Source organism: Thermobia domestica, chromosome 3 (assembly GCF_964235325.1).
Source record: "Thermobia domestica chromosome 3, izTheDome1.hap1.1, whole genome shotgun sequence".
Classification (NCBI taxonomy): domain Eukaryota; kingdom Metazoa; phylum Arthropoda; class Insecta; order Zygentoma; family Lepismatidae; genus Thermobia; species Thermobia domestica.
This window is the reverse complement of record NC_137456.1, coordinates 232,702,993-232,718,860: the sequence shown is the minus strand read 5'-3', so window position 1 is coordinate 232,718,860 and position 15,868 is coordinate 232,702,993. Positions and strand designations below refer to the sequence as shown.

The 15,868-nt window shown below is 32.8% G+C and overlaps 1 protein-coding gene across 19 annotated transcripts in view; it reads left to right on the top strand.

Moving 5' to 3' along the window:
* The window catches only part of LOC145680975 (liprin-alpha-1-like), a 420,696-nt gene that overhangs the window by 306,996 nt on the left and 97,832 nt on the right, over positions 1-15,868 (top strand). For 17 of the 19 annotated variants that reach the window (XM_081752210.1, XM_081752194.1, XM_081752209.1 and 14 more), the window contains exons 1-4: positions 1,229-1,372; positions 2,133-2,210; positions 9,851-10,018; positions 13,499-13,618. In XM_081752210.1, coding sequence (XP_081608336.1) covers positions 1,265-1,372; positions 2,133-2,210; positions 9,851-10,018; positions 13,499-13,618 — 474 coding nt within the window. In that variant the 5' untranslated portion in view covers positions 1,229-1,264. Of the gene's footprint in view, positions 1-1,228; positions 1,373-2,132; positions 2,211-9,850; positions 10,019-13,498; positions 13,619-15,868 lie in introns of those variants that run through there. The other 2 variants (XM_081752202.1, XM_081752211.1) reach the window with 2 other exon arrangements.

Below are 15,868 nucleotides of genomic sequence, written 5' to 3'. Positions count from 1 at the left end.
GATGACCAAACGTTCGCTTCTGTAAGTGAGCTCTAGAGATAATGTAATTTCTTCAATGGAATCTCCGGTTACGAGATTTCCTGATTAGATCTGCCATAAGAGCGATACAGAGCTTCACACTTTCTGGAAAGAGATCAGTTCCGATTTTTCTACCTCTTTTAAAGTCTATTCTCTTCAGTGCTTTGAGCAGCAAACTGAATTAATATAAGGCAACTTACAGATGGAGTTGAAAGCTTTGTATCTGAAAGTTCCTCTTCATTTATTTATTTACTTTGTTCTTTTACAAAACCATTTATTTAATTATGACTATGTTGGATATTTTATAAAAATCAAACTTGAAAGTGCTTTAAGATGAACGTTTCTCGTGCTTTCAATATCATGTACAATATATACTCACGTAGTTTTCGTATGTTTTCGTCTGTCTGTATTTTTGACAGTATGGGGAGACCAAGACATAGTATAAATTACAAGTTTTACTTATACTTATTTATTCTTTACCGTAACTTCATCAGCTTGTTTTTCATCGGCTTTTGAAACTTGACACTTTCCATCAATTTCAGAAGCTTCGTTATTTCTGAAAATTAAAAATGCTTGTTTGACTTCTGTATTTTGCAACATTTATTTCATTTTCTTTACTCTTGTGTTCTTCATTTTCTGATAAATCTTTGGTATTACAGAATTTTGATCATCAGTTATGCACTAAAATATTCGTCACACTAATTAGATAGCATTTAGTGTTCATTTGATTGATGTTCATGTTATTAAAACCAAGGAACCTTTTGCTATTAAGTCTTACTCAGTGTACTGCAGATACATTTTTATTATTTTATTCTCAATATTTGTGTTAGCTTCAATTTACAATTAATTGTCTATATAGTTAATAAGCAGTCATCGTTGCAGTAAAGTGTATCGCTAAGTGAAGCTAAAAGTAGTGAAGTTCTATTTCTATTGTCTTTGTGACCAATATGGTAATACTTAGTAATATTGTCATTCTATAGTCGTGTTCTTTTAGGTAGTAATTTACAGAATCTTCCTTACTTTCAGTTTGAGTTCCTGGCAGCCCTACTGCAGAAAGACATAGTAGCGTAGGTGGATTTTCTTCATTTGATAGATATAGTCCTTCTAAATAGATTATGGTTTAACTTCAGTTTATCTCTGTGTCCTTTTCTTTCTATCTATTTCTAATAATGCAGTTCATTAACGTATATTACAAATAATATGTTTTTAACATAAGTCAATGTGATTCTAGTTGCAACAGTACAAAATGGGGCGAATACCAGATGACGTAGGGAAACCAAAGGAAAACGGTCAACAAGAGGGCGTAGAGGGTCAGGACCAACAACATGGGGATCAACATCCGCAATTGCCGAAGGTAAATATTCATTGTAAAATAATCTCCGATGTTTCATGTGGTTTTCACTTCAGTTTCATCTACTTTTTTCATAAAGAAATTTATCTTCCTTTGGAACAAAGATTGGATTAGACATCTTACATAAGCATCTTTCTCATTTAATGGTGATGTCACACCTTTTTTTTAATAATATTATTTTGTATACAGAAACATATTTGTTTGTCATTGATTCTGATTTTTTTTCTTGTTACGTAGAAATTTAATATTTATCATATGCATGCCCAATTTCATTGGTGTGAAACGATTGCACATCATTCATTTTATTATTATTATTTGTTCAACATGTGACTTCTGTGTGCCTGTGAATGAACTGAATGATTTCCATGTCGTATGTGTGATTGTGATTCGTGAATTCATGCATGTTTGTTTTGATAGGTATTAAAATTTATTATTATTTTTCGTGTGTGTACTCATTTCTTATGTGCAAAAAACACAATATTGCACCAACAAGCTAAAGTACTTTAGAACTTCTTGTGAGTGTGTGTGAGTGTGTACATATATATATATATATATATTTTAATGTATCTGTCTTTTTTTTTTTAATTCCAACGTTCGTCAAAGTATATTTGCACATGTAATTATAAAAGGTGTAAACATGTACAAAAAAAAAAAAAAACATATTGCCTCATGTTTTAAAAAAAAAAAGAAAAAAGAAAAATGAGAAAGATCACACGCCATATTGTTAGGATAGAATTATGATACCCTTCGTTTTTCACAACAGAGGCTCTCTAACGGGGCTATAGAACCAGACTCAGAAGTATCCAGGGTATTGGAGCTGCAGAACACGATAGAAAAACAGGTGAGACGTAGTCCAGTGCATAATAAGATTTTTTTTAAAAAAGTCCTGGTAATAATCATCAGTGATTTGATAGCTTTTTGCAGTGTTGCCAGCGCAGGGAAAGTTTGCCCTATAATTTCACTAACATGAGAAGATTATTCTCTAATTCTTTCCATATAACGCATTGGCACTTACATAGGCGTCTCAATTTGTACTATTGTTCATCAGTTACTTAGCTAAAATACTTCATATTCTTCTGAAAGTACTTTCATGCCTAACTAAATCGATAAATTTAACCAATTCATTAAGTTTTATTTTACAAAATTTACAGTTAGTTGTACATCAAAACAACAATTGTTGGCAACACTGCACAGTACACTTCTTCCATTGTATGCAGTTAATTAAATATAAAAAGGTTTAAATGTAAATACGTTCTTTCTGTTTTAACGGTGTATAACATGAAGTGAGTAGTTCTACATTATGCAGATTAGTAGATGTTTATTTGCACCTTGTACACTATTTAAGACAATACACACTCTCTACGAGAAATTTATTTAAAAATATTTTTTTGTTAATTATTTAATTTCGTATACTACCTTGTATGAATGACAGTAATTGTTAATGTCATGTAGCTAAAGACCCTTTGTTCTCGGTGCAAATAATGTCGATACATTTTAAGTTCACTTATATGTAATGTAAGCTTGAATCCCAGATTTCTTCCTTTTAATGCATGCTGTGAGTTAACTGTAGAAATTCCTTGCACTTTGCATGTATTAAAAGTTTTAGATCATTATCTATGAATATTTTAAGTTACTTCTGACTATATCAGATACTAGTTTTTAAATTATAAAATTTTTTTATCTTAAATAATTTTAAATATTATATCATGAAAATCACGTCTTTTAACGCAAAACGATGTCATATAAAACAATATGTTCTGAATGCTTTTATTATCATAAAAATGATCATGTTTCGTTTTAACTGAGCAGTTTAAGAAATATGCGTTGTCCTTATATATCAATAATGTGTACATTACCAGCGAGGAGGTGGGTCAGAAGAGAATCCTTCTGTGCAGTGTAACGTGTATGAAATATTCCTGGGTAACATGAATGTAGTTTGTAATATGAATGCGAATTATGGTTAAGGGAAACTGTCGTTAAGCTGTAAAATGCTACATGCATTCTAGCACTTGCCTTATTGGGACACAAGCTTTTATATTCTTATATCAGTATCAGAAATGGAAAGTTATACTTGAGTGGACTGTAAAGCAAACATGATTGCCGTGATAACACGGTGCTTTAACACGAACACGAACGTACTTGTGTTTATTTCGGATGAAAATTTGGTTGTGGAATTCAGCAATTGAAAATGAATGAGGAATGTAGAACCATTGGACGGGGGGAGGGGGATCAAAAGTAGAGATTCTTGAGTTATACAAACTTTCAGTGTGCATATAATTGACATCGATAAATGGACATCATCATAATATATACCTATATCTATCTATCTATCTATCTATCTATCTATCTATCTATCTATCTATCTATCTATATATATATATATATATATATATATATATATATATATCTATATATATATATATATATATATATATATATATATATATATAGATAGATAGATAGATAGATAGATAGATATAGATCTATATAATAGACAATAAACATATTTTAAATTGCTTTTATACTTCAAGACTTCGTAACATTCTACATTGTGATCTATATCATATTATTTATTTATTTCATTAATAATAATTGTACGTTTTATTATTGTTTACGTTATCGTTATATCATGTATCTCAAGGATATAAGTATCGGTATCTGTAATAACACGACACGGAAAATTACATTAGTTATAAATGTAGATTCTACTTGTATTCTTTTAATAAGGATATGACTCATTTACGCTTGTATTGCAGCAGTAATTCTTTAAAATATAATAGTTTGTACAGAGCAATGTAGTTTCGAAATGAAGCACTGATAATACAGTATATCAGTTAATATATCGTATCGAAATCACTTTAATATCAATAGATATTAATTATATTTTAATCACACAAAAATAATTTTACTTCTGGTTTAGCAACAGAGAGAATCGAAATTATTTTCTGTACTCATCGCTATGTACAAAGAGGACTTAGTTCAAGGTTCCTACAAACTGAGAACTCAGAGAAATAGAAATGTTCAGGAAATCCCAGGAAACTGATTGTAAGTCCAGATGAAAATTTAAAGTTTCGACGAACACTTTTGTTTTGATTAATGGAGAACACTTCAAAATGACAGAAATATCTGTAACGTAACTTCAAAATGCGTTGCACATAATTACGGTATAAGTTATTGACGGTGCAATGAATCGGTAGACTGCAATATGTGTAACGTACTGTGTCACTCTCTGATTCTTCGAGGAAAGTTTACTGAGATCACAAAATTTCCTGTAAAGTTCTGCGGCTTTCGATGGTAGGAAATGCCAGTTGCCTTCAGAGGGCATTGGAAATTGGGCTATGTAATTAAATTTATACAAAAAAGCTGCCAAACACGAGCTCTATAGAAACCCTGAAGGCAGCAAGCGTTTATAAGCTGGAAACTGGTTTTCTGCAAGATCGTAGCTATTGAATGCCAGCCCGCCCTGGGTAGACTTCAAACTGCAAGGCCAAGGCAATTCGTCTTCAATGGTGTAGGGAGACTTTACGAGATTTCGTGATTCGATATGTGAAACCGAACTGTTGAAATGTAGAGATAAAGTGGACGGAGGCCAAGGAACAAAAGTAACTGGAAATTTTACTTGACTGGCGCTGGATTCTAACTTCTACAATTACCAGAGTTAACAGATAATTCCTTTAAAGTGCAAAGCAGTTGCAGGTATATCTTTGTTAGATCCTCAGGTAATTCAACATTCACTCCATGTAGGTCAAAAGAGGTTCTCTTTTCTTTTCTAAGACGAACTTCATACGTCCGACATCATAGTTGATGTATTTGCAAAAACTCTGAAGAATCTCTCTTTCTGCAACCTAAACACAACTTCAAGACGTCTTTCAGAGCTCTAACGAATTAGGACGTGACCTTATTTATAACAATAGTCTTACTGGCACTGAAGGATAGATATGTTTATGAAAGATAGTAAAAACTAGGATGTCTGTCTCGCACGCCAAATGCAGCGGTCAATGGGTTTTTCGTCAAAGAATCATCCTTAATTGCAAATATGCATAAGAAGGGTGTTCTAGCACAAACGTATATTCATAATCAGATACTAGAAGCAGGAAGTATTGAACACGTGCAGATTACCAGAGGATACCAGACTTCATGAGAATTTCATGTAGTCATGGAATTTTTATAAAGAGACAGAGAAAAATTAGGGGATTTTTCTAATCAGAGCCCGTTGGAACCCTGTAGTTGTCCTTTCGCTCAATCCAACATAATATTGCAGGTGATTATTAGTAGTAGTTGCAGCATTGTCGATCACACTTATAAATAAACAATCATTAGTTAATAATAAAAAAAGAATAATTAGCTAAACTTATTTCTTACTACAGTTGAAGACACTAGCTAAGTCGTATAAACGTCGAGGAAAGTATAATTAAGAGTGACAAAGATGAGGAAAAGAGAGACAGCAATACATGAATAAAATATGAAAAATGGAGAAGAAAATTACGAGCGGAAATAAATATTTCCTTGACACAATCAACAGAATCTAAATTGAAGTACGAAAGTAGTGTAACACATATTGTTGTATAGAAATATAACGAGAGTAGTCATTAGACACACACACAAGAAAAAAAAATTCCTTAAGGACCGAAAAATAATTAGCTTTTGCATGCTAATGATCATTTCAAACTAAAAGGTAATACAGCTTTTATTAGAAAGAAACAAAGTCTCTCTTATTTGATACTGTATGTAGTCTTTTAGTCACGAATCACTGCTATAATGCTGCAATTCTTTCGCATATTACTTATGCTTTAATGATTTGTTACATGTTGTACTGCTATAGTAATGAAGGATTCCTTAATCTAGATAATTTCGCTAGGACAGATATAGTAATTTCTCAGTATGAAATGTTTAAATTGAGACTTAATTCCAGTACTACGTAATTTATTTACATCATTCAAAATACGAAAATTCCTTCGGAACAGAATGGAGAATATTCTTTGCTTCTTAGAAACAATTTGCTTCTTAGAAAAGAACATATTAGAATACTTTTGCAATGGTTTTCATGTGTATGTGATTTCAGTCTCTGGTGTTTAATCGCCGTTAATACAATCATGGAAAAGTCAGCATATTTTATATACAGTCCATATGTAATTCTATCTTCTTTCATCACAGATTATACATTCATACGTTTGGCAGTTACAACTTTACAGATTTTTTGTTCAAAATTTTCCATGCTTCAAGCGTTCGATTAAGAATTTTTTCATCTATATTTATTAGAACAACTGCCCGAAGTTTAGCCAATTTTTCTTAAAGAATAAAGTAATTGTTATAATAGTGTATCTTATACCTAGTATCTGATCTGTAAATGTAATTTCATTATTATTTTCAGTGTCAAATATCCTATTTGCCTGATATATATTAGATAAGTTAAGTGTAATTGTTTTTAAAGTGTCTTTTTTATAAATAACGCAATCTATATTTTGCCGTAATGAAACAGATTCAGAATTATCGTTAATCGAAATGTTTCTATTTTAAAAAAAGCACGTGACCTTTAATGTTGGCGAATGTTCTGATCTAAAATAATCGTCGTTAATAAGTCCATTTTATGAGTTACAACTTCTCAAAATTCTGAGTCAAAATTTCTCATGTTTCGAGCGCCCAAATCAGATTTATTTTTCATCCATGTTTATAAGAACTATCTCCTGAAACTCGAACATTTTGGTTTTAAGACTTCTCATAGTATGTCGAAGATACATGGTGTATATAAATATATAATTTGTTACTTTCATTATTCAAGGTCATACTTACATGACTTGTGTTAGATAAGGCTAATTGTTCATCTGTTTATTTGTACAGCTAGCTACAAAAAAAAAAAAAAAAAAAAAAACGTATATATACACAAACAGCATATGCAATATATTAGGTTGGTGCGAGTAAAATATCTACCCAATCATTTCCAAAGAAAGAAAAAAACTGAAACTATAATACGTGCTTAATTAAGACAGTCTCCGTCTGGAAGCACACACTTTTGACAACGATTGAATTCCGTGTTGAAATAAATCTGGAATTTTCCATGCGAAGAAGTCCTCAATCACACGTTGCACCGTCCAATCGTCAGGGAGGATTTTCCTCCCAAGAAGTGATCGAGATGCCGGAAGAAGGGGTATTCAGTGGGAGAGATATCGGAAAAATATGATAGGTGAGAAATTATTTCATATTGCAACCGTCCTTTGCCCGATACGTGGTCGAGCATGAGAACATCATGTCTGTTAACCGATACTTGCGGACAGGTTTGCGGTGCATTTCATGGAGGTCAGCATTGATGATTTCACTTGCCTGAGAAAAACATAATGGATCACTCCCACTATACCAGCAACTGGTTATTCCTTACACTCAGAGGCGGCACAGTTCCAGACGACCATTCTTGTTGGCTGATGTCAATTCATGTGAACCCATGAGTCCAAACGATTTTACCTTACTCGTGGCACGGATCTGCTGAACGACAGTGGATTGGTGTATGCTTAACTCGTGTACAATGGCACAAACGCTTTTCTCAGGATCTGCTTTCACAGTGAAATAGTGTCCCCGAAGCGAAATTTCACAAACTAACGGTGAATGGGGTGTTCATTTTCTTATTCTTGAGTCCCATTTTGAATTTGTAAAGAAAAAAATCTTCGCGATTGTTTTCTGTCCATTGTGCGCTTTCATACGACATTGTTCAATAACACACTATTTTTTGACTGTCTGGGTATCCCATTCTGTTTTCTGGATGTGTACAGAGTTTGTAACTTAAATGTGTGATCTTAGCATGTCTGTGTTGTATTGCTCAGGTGAATTTTCTACCAGACGTTAGAACGAACATTTCATTTGCACTAACCTAATAGTATTTACTTTTATCGTAGATTGTACAAACGTTTGCTCTAACGAGAGATACTCAATGAGTATAAATTCGAAATTGCCAAAAGAAAAATCAAGTGTTCTTACTATTCGAGGATGAATATCGTACTTTTATTCTGATCTAATCGCCAATAGTACATCCGTTCATTTTGTAGTTGCAGCTCATCAGGATCTTCATTTAAAATTCCTCATACTTCGAACATCCAAGTTAAGTGTTCTTTCGTCAGTGCTCATGCTCAAGCTTGAACATTTGTTTTCAAGACTGCCCACGTTATATCGCATATCTTATCACTCTCATCTTTCAACACTGCTCACATAACGTGTAGTAGACAAGATTATTTGTTCACTAATGTGATTTTATATATATATAATATTTGCTATGAGTAAATGAATATCGTAGCCGTGTGCTCTGATCTTGGTACTAATACAGGGAGAAGCAGATAGTAATAAATATAATTCTGTACGTGTGGTTCCGAATTTGATTCCCGATTAGTGCACTTCGCCTCAAATACAAATACGAATAGTGATTCGAATCCCTCTTTGAACAATTTTAACTGGAAGCACTTCCCGAAAACGCTTGCACGGGCCATAGTTCAGAGTCAACATTTTTGTGAGCTGGAATCAAACCTTCAGCCGTGTGCTGTCAATTTAGTTTGCGCTAAGGTATTTCCATTGTTTGAACAAACGATGTCTCGAATTTATTTAAAATCCTTCCGCTTTTCAATTCTACTATCCTAAATATGAATAGATCGGAATGCTATTTCTTGTACATTCTCTTTTGTGTAATCAAATAACTTATTATTGGCTATCCCTTCAAAAACTAATGAATTTTTCCATGCGTGTTATGAAGTGTTAGCTTTTTCCGCCGGTCTAGTGGCTAGCGCGCTCGCGCCTATGGTGCACAAGTCCCAGATTCGATTCCCGATGAGCACATGTTAAAATTTGAACGCATTATGATGTTCAGTTTCCACCTTAAACTGTGGGTCCTCTCATATACCTTCGGCGCTGAAAAAAGTTGCTAAACTCCAAGCAACAACCAACTAATAAATTAAGATTATTAGAAATTCTGAATGAATTCGAGGAACTTCTGTATGCAGTGGAAAGTTTGCTTTTATATTACCAAGGTAATGCATTAAAACAATTTGTAAATCTAGGACTGTCTCCGGGAAACCAGCAGATCTCGGAAACATAGTGTCCAACAGATCTCGGTGTCCAAAAAACAAGTGGTAAAGATTAATTAATTTATTTATTTTTTAAATCGTATTTATATCTCTTATAATACTATTTCTGTTCGTATTGTCTCCCGTTAACAAAACATTCAGTTCTTGAAGTGAGAGAAAATAGAAATAACTGGCACCTAGGGTTCAACTGGAGCAGCCTTTTAGATAGTGTGTACCACATTTTCTTCAAGAGAACCTAATGTGCACTAAGCGAGAATGGTTTTAAAATATAAAATATTCTTGAAAGTATTCCAGAGTTTTGTTATTAAGATGTAATTGCTTTGTTGCTTCCAATAAAAATAAATTATAGAAATGAAAATACACATAATTATAATAACCTAGTTAAGAACAATAATAATCTGATGTACATTTAATGCTTTAGAATGCAGATCTTAGTGCCTCGCAACGTCGTGTAACAGAAATGAGCTCAAGGATAAGTGAATTAGAAGAAAACCTAACGAAAACACAAAAAGATTTAATCAAGATGCAGGAGGCCAATTCTAAACTTCAGAGAGATCTTCGGGAAAATGTGGCACAAAAGGAGGATCAGGTGAGTGGATCAGTTTAAAACTAATGTACAGAGGTAAGCTATCTTTTCATACCTTAGTCATCCTTATCTTCACATCTCAACTCAAAACTATATCACCTAACGTTATGTTTTGATGTCACGTCAACGTGATAAGGGCATCCAACTTTGGAATATGTATATTGATCTATACCCAGATTAATTTTGTATTGGTGCCAGTATTTAAGTGTAAGGATGAAGCCAAACTAGAAACAAAAGAAAACGAGAAGTTAAATTTAAAAAGTAAGAGATGTTAGCAGTGGCTTATTTAAGGAGGGCTTCCAGGCTTAAGCCCCTCGAAATTTTATTTACTATTTTAAAGCAAATGAAATATCTTGCAGCATTTTCACATTTCCAGGAATAAAGTTAGCAAAGCCCCCCGAAACAAAATCTAAATACGCCACTGGATGTTAGTATTGACTTAAGGTTTAGCAAAGGTTAAATATCTCAGCCATTGTGGTTAATTAAGCAACAGCTTGCCCTCCTAGACCTCAAAATGCGATCGAAGTGCAGTACACCTCAAAGTGCATTGGATCGGAATGATGACCAGTGTGGTGTCTAGTTGCACAGGCTGTTCTGTCTCGTCCTTTTTTCTAGTCTAGGTTTTCAAAGGAAACTCAGATATTCCCTTCCTGTATTGCTGGTGGTTTTACTGCATAGTCTCTCCTGACATACCCGTTGGTAGTTCGATAAATTTTCCTGTGAAAGAAGCTGATGGCTGACATACGTAATTTTTGGTAGAGGCGGGAACAAGAAAATCCCTTGATTTTATTACACGGAGGTTTGTAGTAATAACGTTGATTGCTATGAGCGGTAAATACATAACTTCTCAATTTTCTCTACATCATACATTAAAAAAAAATCAAATTATCAGTAAAACTCAATAGAATATCACATAGATCCGTTATGAAAACGATATATCGATCATGCTTTTGTAGAGTGTTATTCTATCAAATGTAACCATCTTTTCTGATGGTTGAAAATGTCGTATTATGGTTCTGTACAAGGTATTTAAAATTGTGTTTAAATAACATACGAAATAATCTGTAACTTACCTCATGATCAGATATGTGACGCAAAAGAATGTATCATTTTACACGTATGGATCATTACATAAATATTAATTCAGATTCGTTTTGTTTCATATTATTTAGGTATATTAATGACTTCTTGTTAATCGTGACAAGAATTTATTTCATTAGTACAGTTCTATCAGTCACGGATCATAGCAGATTCTTTATGCATTGTATTATCCAATACTTACTTTAACAAAGATGTTACTCAAACACAAAATACAATTTGAACAACCATTGTTAGTACAAACAGATAAATCAGAGAATTTCAGTGAACTGCAAATTAAACTAACAATAATGCACAGAATGGGTAGGTTAAAATTCCAGAGACAAACTACAGCGTGTATAAGAAGTGGCTCTTTCAAGAAGAACAAGTAAAAGAATTAATAAAAGTATTACGATTCATTACGTGATGAAGCCATTAGAGTGGTAGTAGAAATAACTAACAGGAAGGATGTTTTAAAAGACAACGTTAAAAGCAGAGTCTATGAAATAAAATTATCATAATAGCTTGAGGACGTTTAAGACAGTAATTCGTTTAAATTGCTTTCTTAAATTGTAATTTGATGGGCATTGACATTGTAGAAATATTCTACTGAAGTCATAGAAAACATGTCTAAGGACTATATTTAATTTGATACTGAAATCATAGAAAACATGTATTTCATAAGCCTAGGAACTATATTTATTTTGTTACTAATACTTTTAATATCATTATTCATGATTTGTTAGATTTTCTTTAAAATTGTACTGGACTGATTTTTGAAAAATGAAATGAAATCTTTAAGTTTTATGTTCCACAGTTATGCCGGCTGGGCTAAAGAAGTTGATGAAAATGAATGAAATTGTGGAATGCAGAAAGTGGGAGGAAAGTAGAAAACCTCAAGAAAAACCACGCACATGGTGTTTGTCCACCACAAAACTCACTTGGCGCAAGCTGGGATCGAACCAAGGACCCTATGCACCAGAGGAGAACGCTCTACCATTGAGCCATCGCGGCCCTTTGGACTGATTTTTATGTTTTGTGAAGTAATAATGCGTAAATTACTATGTAGTGTTTGTTCAAGCACTAAAGATATACTAACGTGATAACTCTTTTCGTAAAAGACTAAATTCTTTCACTCGAGATTCGACTATCTCTCAGGAACACAGGGGTTAAGTAGTAAAGTGCTCACTTCTGGGGAAAATCCATAATTGAGCTTAAGTCATCCGAGTTTGAGGTGCAACTCCAGTGTTTTTCTCACTTTTCTGTATCAAGAAATAGGTATAAAATATTAATTCTTATATTTTATGATAGAAGATATTTGAGTTATTAAATTGAGACGCGGATTCTTCTTTACATATAAATAACATATAAGCCAAAATGATCAAATATTTTAGTGAAATCTTTCGAAGTTATTTCATCGTCGTTATAGATGAACGATATTCAATTATTCGTATAGAAAGCGAGTTTTCAATAATGGTAACATTAAGAGTCGCATGATGAACTGTGTATGTGAAATCAAATACTACGGAAACGGTAACTAATACAAATTTACCACTGTAGCTTCCCTTGGACTTTCTTTTTTTTTATTTAGATGGAAATCTCCATGATTAATATTTAATACCATATAATGTGAGTCATAACGGAAAATATATTACGTTCTTCCAATAATTTAAGCGTTCGAGTAAGTTATAATATTCTGGTTGTAATCGGAAATATGATTTTGTCAAGTACCACCAGTTTTATTTATTTATTATCTTTAGATCTCAATTTTGTAAACACTCTTTCTCGAGATAATAAGAGTATAATTTGAATCTAATTTAAGTCAAACACAACTTTGATCTTCAATAGTTGGTTTCATCTTCTATTGAGAGATAAACCTAGCATTTAATACGTATACGATGAAAAAAAAGTAGTGACACTTCTTAAAGAAATGGTGTGAAGTTTTAAAGTACATCCAATCGATTAGAGTTTACTTTGCTTTATCAAATTATTATTGTAGTATTGAATTATTGTTTCTTCAGTTTCAGTTTGAAAATATATTCTTCTTCTTCTTCTTCTTCTTCTTCTTCTTATTATTATTATTATTATTATTATTATTATTATTATTATTATTATTATTATTATTATTATTATTATTATTATTATTATTATTATTATGTAAAATCATGGCTTCCATGCACCTTTGTGTAAAACAAAAATAGTCATAAACAAAGTTGAATTGAAATTAGTCAATATAGCCCCATTTCGTTTTCCTTATATATATAATATAAACATGCAAAAACATATATTATTTTTGCATGTTTAATGTTTACTTAAGGAGTTATATTATAAACAGGCTAATTTTGAAATAGAGCTTTATTTACTTGCTTTTGCGTGTATAATTTTAACGAAGCATTACTTTTACAGGAGGAACGAATTGCTACGTTAGAAAAAAGGTACCTGAATGCTCAACGGGAATCAACATCACTACACGATCTGAATGAGAAACTAGAACAGGAATTACAACATAAAGAAGCTCAGCTCAAAGTAAGTAATCATTAACATACAAATTCACTTACGTACAGAATATTCTAAATGATTCATCAGGTTTTAATGATTTGTAATATTTAAATTATTAAATTTAGAAAAGTAAGTAATGCTGTAGAACAGTAGTTCTCAAAGTGGGGTCCACGACGCCTAAAAGTTGAAATATATTGTAATAAAATGGAACTCACAGCTGTTATGGAAAAAGTATTTTTAAGATTAAGAAACTGCAGTTGTGAGCAGTACGAGTACAAAACAACAACAATTTATCATTTTCAGTGCTCAAGGAATTCATTGATTCTTCAGGTGAGAAACTCTGCTGAAATGCACACAAAACACTTGTAGGACACTTGAGAGCATTAGCTACAAGTTTTCGAGAATATTTCCCTGTCCCACAATCTAGTAATAGTGGATTGAAAATCCTTTCACTAATGTAGAAATCCATGACATACAAGGTATGAATCTTTCTAATACAGAACAAGAACAGCTACTGGAACTATTCTGCGATACTTCTTGAAAAAAGTTTTCAAAGAAAATGAACTTCGTAGCTTGTAGTTGCGTGTGCGTTGTATGAAGAGTTGTCTAAAAACGCATTGCAACATTTAATGCCTTTTCCTACCACTTACTTATATAAGCAGACCTTTTCTGCTCTTTGCAGTATTAAAACCTTAAAGCGAAATCGGCGGTGGAATCTGACCTAAGACTGATGGTGACAAAACTTATTCCAGATTTCAATGCAATTATGGAAAAACACAAAGAATTTCATTCCTCACATTAGTGACCCCACATTTGAGAACATTGTTTATCAAGGGATTTCCTTAAAAGAGAAAGTAAAAAGAAAAGACATTGATTTTCAGTCTTGAAAGTTACTGTATTTTCAATTAAAATTTCGTTCATTAGGAAACAATCATTTGTCTTTAGAATAAATTACTTATTGTGTTATTTTTCTTGATCATCATTTATCTTTAGAATAAATTACTTATTGTGTTATTTTTCTTGATCCTTTTCTTATCAGTGGTAATTCTAATTAGTATTGTTTTTTCATGTAAAATTTGAGATAGCATTGCAAGGGGGTCCGCAGATCACTTTCCGAATGAACAGGGGGTCCGCGTTTTCGGAAACTTCGAGAACCACTGCTGTAGGAGAAGGATAAGCTCATGAAGTTTTAATAACAGTGTCCGGTTACACGATACACATCCATGCGGTAATTTAGTTTCGTTCAGTGGTTGCATCGGTCATGCGGTCCTTGAGATCGTTAATGTTGTAGGTAAAAAATGTCTTTAACATACTCCAAAAGAACCATTCTCAAACTCTTAGATCAGGATACTGGGCGGGAATGTAAATACCAAGTCATCCTCCGCATTTCATCCTACCAACGATGTGGAAGTTTTAGTTCAGATAGTGACGCACTTTTAAGTAACAGTGTTGTAGAGCTTTGGCTTGCTAAAGAATGCAATTACCGAAATCCTCTTGCACTTATGGAGAGAGTATATGTCTATCGTTAGTTCATATTTGTATATAGTTTAAAAACAAATTTTTATTATAATGGTATACGCGTTTCGGTCAAATAAATGGTCGTAAGAAATCCTCAAAGAACACTCATGTTCGTTCTGTGAGTTACTCAACGTAATAATCTATGACAAGAATTCTTAGCAAAAATGGTAGACCTTTTACACTTTCCACAATAATGTTACATATAGCTTTAATATGCATTTAAAATGCTTGTTTGAGGTATATCGGAAAAGCATGTGGAGGTACAAGCACTAGCAAAAATGTATGACAAAGCTGCATATTTAAAAGATAAAAACAAATGTCTTCCTAAATATCCTGTTTAACTCTGTCATAAATGCAAAATAGTAACTGTGAAGGAATTTATGGATTCATAGTAGTGAGTGGAACGGAAGAATGTGCATATATGTGGTGCGATTATAAAATTTTATGACTGGGCTTGTAATTTCAAAATAGTAATATTGGCAGGCTATTGGGACGTTATTAGGGAAGAAAGGAGTTGAGGAAGCACAGGAACTTCGCCAAAAATTCCGTGATCGAGAATGCACATGGCTTGATGTATTGTAAGGGAGGATTCGACTCTTGTCTCACCATAGTGTAGGTCTTTTCTTACACACGCTTTTGTTCAAAGGCCGAAGGGCATTTTTAAAGCTTTCCTGGGTGACTGTCTGCCCCTAGGGACATATTCGTGATGCATGATACTCGTAGAATTGAAGAAAAGAATCACCGACATTGTCTAAATTA